This window comes from Nicotiana attenuata, chromosome 7, assembly GCF_001879085.1.
Source record: "Nicotiana attenuata strain UT chromosome 7, NIATTr2, whole genome shotgun sequence".
NCBI classification, from domain to species: Eukaryota; Viridiplantae; Streptophyta; class Magnoliopsida; order Solanales; family Solanaceae; genus Nicotiana; species Nicotiana attenuata.
The window spans coordinates 24,883,828-24,899,005 of record NC_031995.1 but is presented as its reverse complement, the minus strand read 5'-3'; the positions used below and the strand labels follow the sequence as shown (position 1 = coordinate 24,899,005).

Sequence of the window (15,178 nt, the reverse complement as noted above, 5' to 3'; positions counted from 1 at the left end):
GTAGAGGCTAAGCACATGCTGCAGCGTGACCTCCCTACCGGCCAGTTCTGCATATTTGATAAGCATTGCTAATAATTTGTAAAGAGAAGGAGCAAGCTGACCCGAGCATACCCCGTAATAACGACAGAAATCAACCACTAGCATTGGGAGCGGGAGCTTAAACCCCAACTTGAAGGGATAGGCGTAAAAGACGCAGTATCCCCTGCGATCGGTGTGGACCCTCTCCTCGCTTCTAGCGAGAACGACGTTAGCATAGCTGGGGATGACCCCCTATCCCCGTAGTTGGGCCATCCCAATCTCCCCCATTAACGGGGCTTCATCCACCTGATCCTCCCCACCATCGGCGGTGAAATCAGTCATCGGACCTCCGGGCAGAGATACTATCTCGTCAACCGATGGAGCTTCATCGGTCTCCACCAGTTCTGCACCGCCCATTGCCTGAGATGGCCCTTCAGTCATCGGAGAGTTAACCGGAAGATCCGTCGGAAGAACGTTTTGGGAAGAACTGCCTGCCATTGTTGATTCAATAATGAAACAGAAACAAAGTTTGATGGACAAGATAGAAGTTATAACGATCGAAGAACCAAGATGAAAGTGAATTAGCAGTAAGAAAAGCTTCTTCAGAATCTCTCTCAGACAAACAACGAAAATATGAGAAGTAAATGCCTCAGCCCTTATTTATAGGCAACACAAGTGGCTTTCACGAACCCCAATAGCCACCATTAACTACATGACCAACTGCACACCGGTTCGATTCTACAGAAACGTGCGTCATTATGACAAGCTCCATGAAGCATCTTTTCAGCCGCCAACCGGCGTCTCGCCCTCGAAATGGTTGTAACGACCTATGAACGCTGAGGAGATATTCCGCGCGCCCTCAAATTTTGGACGTCGCCAAACACGTATCAAGCGTGCCCTTACTCCCCTCGGCCGCACAACATACGACCCATCCGCCATGGTCGACGGGTATGCTCCCAAACAAACGTAAGGATCAGAGCACAACAAAGCTCGACCTCACTCGAATTAAGTTAAAGGGTCAAGTGCCTTTGCCAAGGAGGAGAGTCCAACCTCGATCGAACGGCGACTTGATAACACAATAACAAAACACTGACTCTCTACAAGGCTAAGGGTCATCGCCAAAGAGAATTCGGCCTCGACCGAAGCGACAGTCGACCTCCCTATCCGAGTTTCTCAAACTACAGTCGATGAAATCCACTCATCGAGCTCGGCCAAGGCACGACCTCAATAAGCGGAGGGACTAACTGTATGGGTCAGAATCCGACCCCACGATAATTAACGAAGTTAATCCCTTCTTAAGCTAATTCATGATTGATTAGTGGTACGACCACTCAGAATTAGTGGTATTCAACCCTTATCTGATTCGATCAACAAGGCCACGGCCTGTCCGTTATCATGAAGGCGAAACCCCAACGTGGTCACGACCACTTATTGCCAGCTCACGAAGCTCACAGCTATAAATACCAAGAGAGGAAACCCTAGAAATGGGGGCTTCTTCTTCTTTACTATTCAAGAGAGAGAGAGAAAGAGATAACGATACACACATTATGGGAAAGTGGAACATCATTGTAAGGCTCTGAACCTCTTCATAGAGAGGCAGACCAAAGCAATACTATCAATAAAAGCTTTTAATGTCTCTCTTCCTAACGCTGAGTACTTATTTGCGCATCTTTCATTTGGTCTAATGGATTATTACGATTTGCTATGATTTTCCCGTAATTTATTTATATTATTTACACTCATAAGGTATATGATAACTTTTGAGCAAACACATGCTTTTTCCAAGTACCCCAAAATCTCCCTGTGTTGTATTTTTGGAATGCAAAAGATTGGCTACTAGCTCCTAGAAAATGATGAACTAAGATATGCATGTGTTGTACTGAAGATACAAATAATATATGTATTTTTTTGGTGCATGATATGTATGTGATACTTAACTTTGGATGGTTCCACTAGATCATATACTTATGGTATATCAAAGGATGCTGTTAAGCACATATTCAGTGCCCTCTACTTTTTTGTGGTCTTCATTGTGGTGATTGCTTTTTTATATTTAGGTATTGAGGAACATGAAGGTGATTGGCTAAGAAGAGTTACTGTGAGTTAGATATTATAACTCATATTTTTTTTTTTAAAAAAAAGGTTAGTTATAATAACCCCATTACTTTTGTCATACCATATTGACTTATATATCCAATTTCTGTACAATTAGTTATCATCAAATTTTTATGCCCGTGTGAGATTTATATACTCTATACATCATCACCAAAGCCATGCCCATGTTGGGGCCGTGCTCAAGCACGAGCTTATATATATCTCGAAAAGTGTTTTTGAGAAAAATACACTTACAAGCACTTTTCAAAAGATTGGTCAAACACTAATTGTAATTGCTTATCACCAAAATTATTATTTTTAATTTTTTTTTTCAAAATAAATAAATTTTTGAAGCTTGGCTAAACATGCTATAAGTGAGATGGTGGGGAAAAAGATGGGGAAGACAAAAAAAGAAGGAAAAGAAGGCAAGTTGCTAAAGGAATGATGCGCTAGCCCTACATCTAATAGGTTGATTCCTTTATTCAAATACCTAAAAGCCCCCTCATAATCTCCCATTGACACTTCAGCCAAAGAGGGTAAAACAGTAAAAACATAACTTTTATTCCCACCCCAATAATTCCACGGTTGTACACCAATGTTATAAATTTATGCGACTGTCCAGAAATTTTTAACAAAAGAGCTGTGTGGGTTAGGAGAAGGTATTTCCATTCTCTAATTAAGCGATAATCAGATCCAAACTCTTAACCCTAGAAAATCAACCATGTCTTCTAAGCAAGGTACTCTTCTTAATCTCCCTTTTCTTCTCTTCTTTTACTTTTAATCGCCTTTTCTATAATTAATAAAATTTCAAAGATTTGATTTTTGATTATTTTTTACATATAGCTGACCCAATTAATTTGGGGTTGAGGTGTGGTTGGTTGATTGATTTTGTCGAAGAAAGGCTAAGAACTGAATTGATTTTCTAACTGATTTTTCTTTTTGTGGAACAGGTGGAAAGGCAAAGCCTTTGAAGGCCCCAAAGAGTGAAAAGAAGGAATACGACGAGGTAATTTAGTGGATGATTTTGTTTTTTTATTTTATTTTATTTCTGCGTCCATCCTGTCACTTATTTTGCAGATCTCGTGTTTTGACTACAATCCGTCTGTCCAACATATTGTTTATTTTATGTCTTGAATTTCGTGTCGAGAAACTTTGATTCAAATAGAGGTAATAGTGATTTGAACTCTCAATTTGGGTAGATATGTAGTCTGTACTTATGAGTGATGCATCCTTTGAATTGGAACAAAGGATTGTATACCCGACCCCCAACTTATTTGGGATTGAGACTTAGCTGATTGATATGCCCGTTTGTGCTATCAGCTGATTTTTTTCTCTCTTTTTTGAGGGTGGGGGGTGGGGGGAATAAGGTTTTAGTCATGTTAACATTTTTACTTCACATCCTATGCTGTTATATAGCCTATGTAATATAGGAGTTGTTTTAGCCTTTCAAAGATTTATACATCCCTAAAAAATATAAAGAACTTTTAGTACTTTTTTTTAATAGTATTGGCAACATGGTCAGTGAGGATTCTTATTGCTGGCCCCAACTTGTTTGGATGGCTTAGCTGTTGCTGTTCAGTTGTTGTTTTTTTTGTTGGGATAAGCGACCAGAATTATTTCATTGATGGCAAAAACCAGCACCAAGATACTGCTGGACAATTTTTAGCAAGATATGTGCAAGCTAAGGTCTTAGAATTTAAGGTTTTACTTATGCCTCGGGCCTATAGATAGCAAGGCGGAGGTTGGGTTAGGCATCCAGTCTACATGCAGAAAACATGCCTGTTAGAGACGTATGACTATTTTTTGCATGTAATGCGGGTATACTTTGTAGCTGCATGAAAAAGTTCTTAATTGTTTCTGGAAGCACTTTGAAAATGGAAAAGAGATCTAAGGAGGAAAGGGAACATTGAAGAAACAAAGGAAAAAAAGAAGCAAATTTATGCGGGTTGCAAGTGGTACAGAGAGGTTACAACATTATTTTTGTTGATGTGGGTGTGGGGTAGGGTGAGCGGAATCATTAAAGGATTTCTTTTTGTTTGGCGGAAATAATTAAAAGATTCATACAGTCGAGCCAACTGGTTTCTAGTTGAGTCGTAGTTGATTGATGGGCACATGGCAGTGTTGATAATGTCCTCTATAGTTCTACCCCTATTCATACATATCTAGGTCAGTGAAGCTAGTGAAGATTGTTATGCATTATTTGGCTCTTTTGAGGAAGATATATTTAGATGGTCACCTTCAGAGATTCTCTACTAGTCAGGATAATATTTGCTATCTCTTCTATGAAGAAGTGCAATCAGGTGACTAATAATGAAACGTTTGTTATTATTGGTCATGTTTCATCCTCAGAATTTGGTATCCACTGTAGTAAGTATTTGTCTCTGGTGTATGAGCTTCCATGTGATGTTTGCTGCTCTCTCTAATTGTATGTGTTCGATTTATCTGCAGAATGACAAGGCTTTCCTTGCAAAGAAGAAGGAAGAGGAAAAGGTAAACTCATTCTTCCAGTGCTTGCAGCCTGTGGATACACCAATCATTCTGATTCAATTAACTCTTTATTTTTGTGATTTTGCAGGCACTAAAGGAGCTCAAGGCAAAGGCTGCGAAAGGCTCCATTGGTGGTGCTGGCCTGAAAAAGAGCGGAAAGAAATGAGAATGTTATATTCTTCCTCCTAGTATTGGGATCTTCTTTTCTCGCCCATGGCTAGATTTGGTGTTATAAGCTTTTGTTAACTTTTGGGATGTCTCTATGGTGACTCAATGAATTAGTATGGGGTACTTGCTCCTTTCCAATATAATGACTTGTATTGTGGTGCCTTTCCCTATCAATAATTCATATAGTCGTTAATCTTTGTGTGACATGCTGACTCACTCTAACATAATTTCGACCTCCCCGTAACCCCCCAGAAAAGTATTAAGAGGAAAGAACAAAATTCAGGTTTTCCATTACTTTTATTGCAGATTTGGCAAGTTTTTGCATGTTTTAAATTTGAGATTGTCTTGTGCGTTGTTTGCGATATATCATTCTGGGTCGAAACCAGAAGAGTGATTTTGTGGTTGGCTAGGGAATTTGTGATCAACATGGCCAAAACCCTCCCCTGAGAAAAATGTAAGGCAAGTCAATCATTTAGCCATCTACATTTAGCTTGTCAAATGAGCATAGGGAACCACAACGTAAGGATTTGGTGTCAGATCCATAAATGGATTGAGAGCTATCAAAATTCAAAGGAACAAGTATTTTTCTCGGTGCGTACAACGACTGTAAGATGATTAGATGAAGCTATGGTTGAAGCATTAACTTAGGGATGCCTTTGTTGGGAAATAGAGAGGTGAGCTGAGTATCTCCAGGGGTTAATCCACTAATAGAAGTCTGATTTTTAATCAGAACGTCTAATTCATTCTCGACCTCAACACAGATTGATATTAGTTCGGTAAACACATTCTCTATAGGTTAGAGAGTAAACAGTGAATCTTGTCAATTAATATGTTATGCCTCTATGCTGAGCTATACTTTAACTAATATGAACTTTTTGTATCCATTCTGCTTCCTTTGTGTTCATTTCATTTCAGCACTTTAATAATTTGTCTTTAAAACGAGTCATTGCTTTGGCATGGCGATTCAATTAAGCTTATCTTCATTGACCTCCAACTATAGTGTTCCAACATTGTTGGCAACGGGATAATGAGTAAAATATTCTGCACCCATCATGATTTTCTGCCTCTGGGATGCACATCAAGGAGACTTCTGAAGAAGAAAAGAGAATCCTACACATAAGTCCTTCGTAAAATCCCTGAACAAAACCTTTACAATGATTATTAACAAAGAAAAAATAAAAAACTTTCTTTACAGTTTTCCTTAAATTGCATAACCAACATTTTGGAAATTGATACATCTATTCTATTTTGAGTTCTCCAAACTTCCCCTTCTCCTCGTGCAATGCGTTAAATACAGAAGTCAGCTCTGGGAACGCGGACAACAGTAGTAACTCAAGAAGATCAAGGACAAACTGCTTTATACACACGGATGACTGTACAAGAAACAAGTCCCTAAATTAGTTGTTATTATTTAGAAAAAGCCAAAAACAGAAACAAAGATGAAAAAGGACTTCTAAAGGCTATCAATCACAAAAGGAAAAAAGAAATAATCTCATAAGTAGTTCTAAATGCACTGCGGGAAAAATCACCTGGATGAAGTAATAAAGATCCTTTGCACATTGTTCATATTCCTTGTGACCAACAAGCCCTACAATAGCAGCTGGTGCCTTATCTGCAAATGATATAGGAGTCAAACAGTTGCAGAGTAGAGATATGGATTATGATCAAGTGTTGGAATGTGTATAGCCAACAGAACATGGTAAATTAGAACAACCCACCAATCATTAGCTCATAAACAAGTTTTGCACGTCGTTGTGCTTCCTGCTGTTGCATCTCATCCAGCTTCAGTGAATCCTCCACCGAAGGTGAACTTAATGGAGTGGAAACTTGGCCTTGAGGAGAATTAGGGGATGGAGAGGGTCCAGGACGTTGTCGTGTCGGGTGCTTTGTGATGAATATACCATCTGGCCAGAGAATCTACATGGAGCACAAAGTTAAAATAGGTAGTACTAAATCCGACATTGGTAGGATATTAGTCTCAATGAACAACTTCTTTCGTTTGAATGCATATGTGCAAAATACAGCAATAAAGTTCAGGGATAACTGATGGCTGCGCATACTAACTGCCCCACCCCCACTCCAAAAAAGGGAATAAAAAACACAGAGCACGATCAGAAAAGAATAAAAAATGGACAAAAGAATTTCTCGAATTAAGAAATGTTGGAGGAATTCTAGAGGTAATGGCATTAATTCAGTGAGCTACAATAAATACTAGTCCACATGCAAATCGAATTGTCATTAGCATCTGTCTTTCAGAAAAAATAAACAAATACGTTAGGACACTTGAAAATTACCTGTTCAACACATCTGATACCTGCAGCAACAACTGAACCCCTGCGCAGACGCTGGATTTTCTCAATCAGCCAATCATCAAATGCATCACCCATTCCCAATTGTAAAACCTGTTTAGCCACCCAGAACGCCTTCCTCCTAAAATGCACACAAGTCAATAGGTCCAGTGAAGTCCATGACACAAGTGCATTTAAAATCAAGTCCAACAGCTTAATTTGTTAGTTGCATAAGTAAATGATACCTGATCCATCCACCATCTTGAAGCTGAAAAATGACGTCAACAAGATCTAATATAGGCACGCTTAAATTTGGTGGCACCCACTACAGTGAAACAAAAATGAGGTTTAGAGCCAATTTAGATAATTATCAGGCTAAAACCGCTTTCAACTCACTACTAGGAAAATATATCAAATATAAAGAGCATCCTTAAATAAAATAGCGTTCTTATCTTTCCATAATCAATTTGAATCATAAGAAATCTATTCTTTAGAGTTCAATAGTGAAAGGATATATATGCTGAGCAAATTAGACAAGTCGCTAGTGACTACCTCACTGGGAAAGGCGGGATCAATGGGAACATCAACGAGAGATTCAGGTGATGCATGTGAGTTAGTTTCAACTGGTTTTGATGACGTCTGCATGTTTGGGGTTGATTTTCTATTTGTATGCACCTTATGGTCCCTAGTTGAATCCTCAAAAGTTTCTTTGAGAGGTCTTTTTGGAGGAGAGAGTGCGAGATAGTTTTTCCTTAATCCTGATTCATGTACCGAATGATCTTGCTCCATCCTTAAAGTTGGATTCTTGCTTTCAGTATTAGAACGCTCCCCCTTGGAGGATAAGAGATCCGTTCGAGGGCTTATACCTGGTGGAGGTTCTTTACTCATTTGACGTACAGTGCCATCCAGGTCAACTGAAATTGAATATCCATATAAACTATTTATGACTAAACATAGGACAGAGCCCCATCCTTTTCTCCCTCATCATGCGAACTCAATTTACTCACCTGGTAATGTTTCAATTATGGACAAGGAGTTTGAGAAGCTATATGTCTGCACAACCAAAAAAAGAAAAAAGAAAGAAGAAGGCAAAATCAACTCTCTTTGTTCTAAAATCAATCCAGACTAAGAAACCTGTGAGCTGAAAATATTTTCAACCTGTGAATCCACACTGAGGAAGTCCCATACTTCGATGGAACTGGAAACAGTTGGGAGCAGCAGAAGTTTCTGAGGAAAGCAGAAACAGAAGCCAAATAAAAATAAAGACAACATTAGAGAAAAGAAATAAAAGCTACAGCAGACTAAAGTGAACAAGATCTTTTAGAGGATTATATACCAAAACCCAGTTTCCTGATTAATCTAAAACTTTTCTTGGCACCCCATGACATCCAAATAGCAGTGGAACTGGTGGTATTTGATTGATTTCAGGAACAAAAGACACTCCTTGGCAGAGATGAAAGTCCAAATACTATTAAAGAACTAAGATCAAGGTAAAGTGCAAAAGTATAACAATAATGAAAAGGGGAAAAATAGAGTGAGAATAACATTTCAACATTATTTAGATATAATAGTAAATGTGTATAACATGATGCACTTTGATCTAGAGAAGAAAGTAATATTGATTGGCTTAGAAAGGGACTTTCAGATGCCATCTGTTAAAGTATCACCTTCAAATACAAGTCAAGGTATTTGCACCGTTCTCGAATGACAGGAACATTCAGACTTGAAGAGAGGAAATGCTTGGGAGGTAAATGAAGATTGTACTCCCGAAACTCTTTAAGACACCAGTGTAGCTCCTCAAAATGTCGAAACCTGCAACTAGCAGCCAAAATTTAAATTTGATGCAAGAGACTCTTCAGATGACAATCTCTACGAAAAAGCGATCTTCAGAATGCCTATCAGCATAAAGTTCACATCACTCTACCTTCTTTTGATAGACCAACTATTATTGTTCATATCTGTAACAGATATGGAATAAACAGCAAAAGTTTTGGAGCCACATCTTACAATATTTGCACTCAGGACCTGCAACCGAAAAAAGGCTAATTCAGTAGACATCCAAGACCATTTGAGTTATCCAGAAAGTCAAGTAACATGGAAAAAAAGGATGGCAATCAAATCTATACCTCACTTCTTAATTTCAAAAAAGAATCAGCAATTACAGAACCATTTGCAGAATGAGGACCCATATTAAGATTTTCCAAAATGCTTCTCGACAAGGCAGATGATGATGCAGATGCAGTTGTGTCACTAGAAATTCTACCGAATATTTCTGTCACGGAGTCATCACTTAAACCATCCAGTTTCACATTTTCTTTGGAATTTAATATATCTTGCCCATCCCCCAGTGAGAAGCTGGTTCTTTGTATCTCTTGCCACACATGCCCTGTTTGGTTGCTTACTCTAGACCTTTTCCGCCCAGACAGTACTCTATTTAAGTGTTTAGAGCGGATATGTACTTTACCAGATTTTCCTTTTCTTCTCTTATGGCCTTCATTATTTTCAAGTGGATGATGAATGTGATTTACATTCCTTATATTTTTCCCATCCGACACTTGGGTGCCAGGAGAGTCAAGACCTGTCACAGTGCTGGGTTTTTCATCTTCAGTAGTGTAAGAACTACTGCTCTCTGATTCAAGGTCATCTGAGTTATGTTCATTTTCGTCTTGATACAAGTAATCTGGAGGATAACTTGGTCTGTTCAAAACACCCTGCGAGGAAGTATTGTCCTTCACATAATGCTTAGCTCCAATCTTGTTTTCTCTCTCACTCTCTTTCTGTTTAGCTTCCTTTGAGTGTCCCAGCAGTTTTGGTGCACCTACCAATAAACTCTTTTTGAGTGTATCAGATGCTAGATTGGCCTCTTCTTTCCGTTTATAGTTTCTGCCTTTTGCCCATATGTTGTCTAAATTTTCAGGAGCAAGGGCTTCGGTCTTTCTACGAGAAAGCAAATCTAGCATTTCACCCCACTCTCCTCCAGAGTGGTGTCTCTGAATACCTCTTCCGTCATCTGCATCGATTTCTGATGGCAAAGAACTCCAAGAACGAGTAGACCGAGGATCAATCGAAAGCAAAGTGTCCTTTGACAAATCTGTTACATTCACACTGTCCATGGCATGCTCCTCAGTATTATTAGGTTGGTCTTTTTTCAATTGTACAAGTTCTACACCCTTAGCAGAAGGATCTAAAACCTGAGAAAAATGATCTGCCGGTATTTTACCAGATCCAATCGGCATGGACTGTGGTTCTGTTTCTGTTGCTGTGGTTCCTTTATCGGCCTTATTTATAGAAACAACTAAAGACTCAATCCTCTCGTTAATGAACCTGACAAAAGTTTGTGAACAAATAAAGAGCAGAAACAAAATTTGACTACAACAAGCAAGATCTAGGAAGCAGTTACCTCGGGTTCGCTAAATTTAACACTGGTCGTATTACAACACAAGCAAGAAGCTCCCTGACAATGTAGTGGAATAAACAGCACTGCACCTCCTCTGTCTCAAAAGTGTATGAAAGGAGACCATCCATGAGATGCTGGAAAACCTGCAGATGAAGAAGATTAGTATAAGATAAATAAAACCATCCTAACCAAAAAGGCTTTTAGAAATCAATGGATTATCAGTTGTTAGGATATCATAAAAAATGAAACTACCTTGTGCTCAGCCTCCGGAGAAAGTAAAGCAGGATGTAACTTGTCATCTGCAGCCAACACCAGTTTAAGTTCCACATCAAGCTCTTCAATTGTCAAGGATCTTGGCAGTTTCTTCAGAATCCTCATCTTGCTTGCACGAAACAGCTCCAAATGAGTGCATATTAGACTGATAATATCCCTGCATGTTTTCAGTTGCTGACTTCCTTAAGATCAAAAGTAAGCTAAAGAGGAAATCTTCAGCAACATCCAGGAACTAAAATTTTAGACCTTGTGAAAAGATCTATAAGATTAATAGTTCTCGCGCGACATGAGATTTCCCCTAGTACACCATTCATGATCTGCACAAGTTCCTCAGGTCCCTGTCTATCAGAAGTTATGCGGGAGTACCAGAGATCTGTCACCCACTCAGAAACTATATGTCTGGTGAAGTGATCTATTGCTTCTTCTACAGCAGGTGAATTTACTTTCTTCCTCCAATTGGCCTTCTCATTAACTGCTCTTGGAGCATCAATATGTTTCCTCTGAGAAGTGTTGTTTGATACGGATGACTTTCTTTTATATGTAGCAGCTTTCATCCGCGCATCAAAATCAAGAGACAGATAACAAAGGAAAACAATTAAGAGAGCAGCAGCAGGCAAGTTGATAAAAACTGAGGAGCTCGTCACTGCAAAGCAAAACAATGGAAAAATGACAAGGGTGAGAAAATAGAGAGAAGAAGGCAGACTATAAGGCATGCCGTCATAGTAAGTTCTAAACAAGGGCCAACTATAATTTTAACTTGAAATGGACTGAACAGATTGCAAACACCCAGGCTTAGTCATAATGCAGTTATAAGAATAAACAAAAGAGAATATCTCTCAAGAAGCATGCAGATGATTACAGAAACAGAGAACTTTGTCAGGACGGCAATACAAAAGGGTAGGTTTTTAGACTTAACTCCTACATGGGTGGCCACAACACAAGAAACTTAATAACTGGGAAACATTTGAAGCAGTTAAGTGCAGAACTTGCATCAACAATTGTTCCGCTACATCAACGAAGTAGATTACTCATCATACTCAACCCCCAAGACGAATGTCCATGGCAACAACTGAAGTGCTCGAACCATATTAAAAAATGGTTTCTCTGAGCACAAGGAAGAAGGATCAAATCCTTCAGTAGACTTAAGTAAAGTCTTCCTGCAAATTGAAATGGATTGTTTCCAGCAAGAAAGTACATTTCACTTCAAGAGAAAGATACTAAGATAAAAAGACAATTTTATATAGAATTGAATCGGGGCAAAATGCATACACATGGTACTAGAATATATCTTCATGCCTCTGACTTTACCGCTTGACCAGTCATGCATGTCTTCACAATCTTAATTAAGTAGTTATTCATCGGTCATAAATCAAAGGAGACTACTTTCACCTGCACTTCATCTATATTAGTTCCTCCAAGTGGATGCTTCTCAACTTGGATCCTTCATATTTTAAGTATTCAGCGAAGTTGCAAAGAAATATGCCATGTGATTAAGGCTAACATTTTTGACTTCTTTTACTGTCTTGCACTCATAAATATTATAGGTTGTATTCCTTATTTTCAGATTGGCTTCATTACCCTTCCTGCATCAATCTATTGGTTGACTTATGTGGACCTTGAAATGGTATCCAATCTAGTAAAATATAAGAGAATCGTGAATCCTATGCGTCATGCAAAATTGGCACATGAATATTGACGGGAGAAGTACTAGATCTTAACATAACCATCAGTATCTATAAAATCAAGAAAGAAATTCTATTATAAATGCATGTTAGAGAAACACAGAATATTTCTCTTCATGAAAAATGAATTTCATAAACTAATGTCCTCCGTCAGTGATTCCACACATTATCCAAATGATCGCGAAAATGATCAGTAGTGGTGCTTCCTAAAGGAGGGTAGAGAGAAATAGAGAAACAAATAATCGCTATCTGGTGGGCTTATAATCGCTATGTGGTGGGCTTAGATGTTCTTGCATTGTAAATAGATTAGACTTCTGAATTAATCAATTTAGAAGGGAATGACATGTGGGATGTGGCCTTTTTTTCAACTACATCATTTTTGGCATAGTAGCCCTTCTAGTGAAGAAAGAACCCTTAAATTTCTTTCTGTCGACGACTCAACATACATGGTATACCTAATACTTTTCTCGGCATGCAGGATATTTAAATAGAAATCGTCTTCATCTGAATCGACAATCAGCGCACAGCAAACACAAGTGGAAAGATGATCATATTTTGGATGAATAAACCCGTGTGATCAGGAGAAAGGTTAATCATTTTGTGAGTCCTTCTTTGTGCACATGTCAGGAATCAAACCAGGTCATTTACTGGTGCACCCCTGTCAAAGTGCTCTTAGAAGGAAACATTTAACCCCCCAATTCACACAAGGTAGCAAATTCAAAGTCCAACAATATCGAGCCGATACAGGTCAATATACTTGAGGCGCAGTTCTTTTATATTTTCCCCCTCCTTTTTTGGTTTTCCAAGTCTGCAACATTTACATTTTAGTAATTCATTCTTCATAATGAGTAAGCTTGTTTATAAAGGCCACCAGGAAGTTCTCCATTAAAGTGACCCTAAATTGTCATTTCATAGTTAGTTTCAGCAGTCACCCCTCTGATACTTGGGCTTTTAGAGTTGTGCCAGCACAATTTCTAGCAGATTCAAGCTACCACAGGACTTGCGTTTCTCTCTTTTTACCAGAGTAGTTGAATGGGAAGCAAAGAATTTGCGAGGTCAAATACTTGAAGCATAGTTCAAAATACAGGGAATGAGCAGCGAGATCGAGTAAATTCAAGAGGAGAGGAGGTAAATGAGCCCCTCTTCACTTACATACTTCGCATCCATAATTATGAACAAGATCAAACTATGTTCACGACTGAAATATGGAACCTTAGAATTCACCCGACCTACCCATGAAAATATAGGATTTGTGAGGACCATGTTTCAAAAAGATCTGCATGGAATGTCCTACTACTGCCTAAGCTTTCCAATCAACTAGAGGTGGATTCAGGATTTGAGCTTTATGAGTTTCGGAGTTTAGGGCAGAAACCTCAAGTGCTAATAACTGAGTTGGGAATTTAATATTTGTACATATTTAGTGAATTTCTTAATATATATACAGAGTTTGAGCCAAAGCTACTGGGTCCTGCCGAACCCATATATTACACTCTACATCCCGCCCCTGCAATCAACCATTTACCTATTTCAAGGACATCTGTATTAGGTAGGCCCCGAGATGAGCATCATAACTACCAGCTGAAGTGACGTAGTGACGACAGGAAAGGTCCCTTCCTCCTCTTGGTTTTACCATTGAGCCATATTCTAAAACCCTAAATCTTCGAACTATGAGTAGTCATTAGTATGGTCACGAGGCTTAAAAGCAGCCTCTTTGTAGGAATATGCCCACTCACCCCATTAGTGAGGTAACATTTCATGAATGGCTAAGCCCTTATTCAAAATAAACATTTCCTACAATCTCAATTTATAGTTGATTTAGACATGTAAGTCCTTACCCCTACCTTGTGAAGGTAGAGAGGTTGTTTCCGAAAGACCCTCGGCTCAATACAACAAAATCACAGCAATTACGACATAAAACTATGGCAAACGAAATAGTAACAGCAATTCGTCAGTGAAAATTGATCAAACTGAAAGGAAAAAAAAAGGAGCTGGAGGGAAAGAACACTCACGAGACATGAGATAGGACAGTCCAATGGCGCATATGATGAAAACAACAACTCGTTTCTTAGCTTCCTCTACTAGGTCCCGAACCGTCACCGCGGCCTGCCTTTCCGTGCTCATTTCGGACCTCCTTCAATTCAAATCCTTCACGCAACCACGATTATCAACGACCTAATTTACAAGATACACATCAACTACTACTACGTCTGTCACAAACAAGTTAGAATCAGCTATATGAATTCGACGGTTGTCTCTTCAGTAACAACATATTGGGACACATTCTCATGTGGACAAGGTCATGCTTAGTAGAAGTTTCTGGAAGTTTGATGAATTGCAATTTTCAAATGTGATGAAAATGAATCGGAGGAAAAGGTAACAGAACTGATGTAATAAATAAGTTGGAAAATCTCAAGTATGAGTATGAGAGGAACTGATTTATCCAAGTAGATGCTCCGCTCTCACTTGCTCTGCGTGCAAAATGTTGAACAGAGGAGCACTGGTAGATTGTAGTCGTAATCAAAGTTTTAACTACCACTACCAAAATATGAGGGAGAGGTTTTGCCAAAAGAAAAGAAGAAGAAAAGAAAATCAGTAAATATCTTAATTTTTTAAATATTGAACGGAAAAAGCCTAAAAATGCCACTGAACTTTCAGAAATGGCCTATTGATGTCATTCGTTAAAAGTTTGCTATATCCATGCCATTGCCGTTAAAGAAATAGTCCAACTATGCCATTATTTGTCTAACGGAGGGAATTTTTTTTTAAATATT

General features: G+C 38.7%; 1 protein-coding gene and 1 long non-coding RNA gene across 3 annotated transcripts; one reads left to right on the top strand and one right to left on the bottom strand.

Annotated features, from left to right (window-relative positions):
* Window positions 2,632-4,971, top strand: LOC109228830. The gene is made up of 4 exons (XR_002068431.1): window positions 2,632-2,849; window positions 3,063-3,118; window positions 4,561-4,602; window positions 4,688-4,971. It is a non-coding gene; the product is annotated as an uncharacterized LOC109228830 (long non-coding RNA).
* On the bottom strand, window positions 5,796-14,955 carry LOC109228829. Of its 2 annotated transcripts, none has more exons than XM_019394060.1 (15): window positions 14,417-14,955; window positions 10,972-11,368; window positions 10,705-10,882; window positions 10,456-10,595; window positions 9,182-10,379; window positions 8,980-9,080; window positions 8,723-8,873; window positions 8,214-8,282; window positions 8,063-8,108; window positions 7,608-7,969; window positions 7,301-7,380; window positions 7,062-7,197; window positions 6,486-6,684; window positions 6,297-6,379; window positions 5,796-6,140 (listed from the first exon to the last, which is right to left on the bottom strand). In XM_019394060.1, exons 1-15 carry the CDS (start codon window positions 14,526-14,528, stop codon window positions 6,006-6,008), a joined length of 3,387 nt encoding a protein of 1,128 aa, XP_019249605.1. In that variant the 5' UTR covers window positions 14,529-14,955; the 3' UTR covers window positions 5,796-6,005. The 2 variants fall into 2 exon arrangements, with proteins under 2 accessions (XP_019249605.1, XP_019249606.1); XM_019394061.1 differs by having other exon boundaries at window positions 8,723-8,867.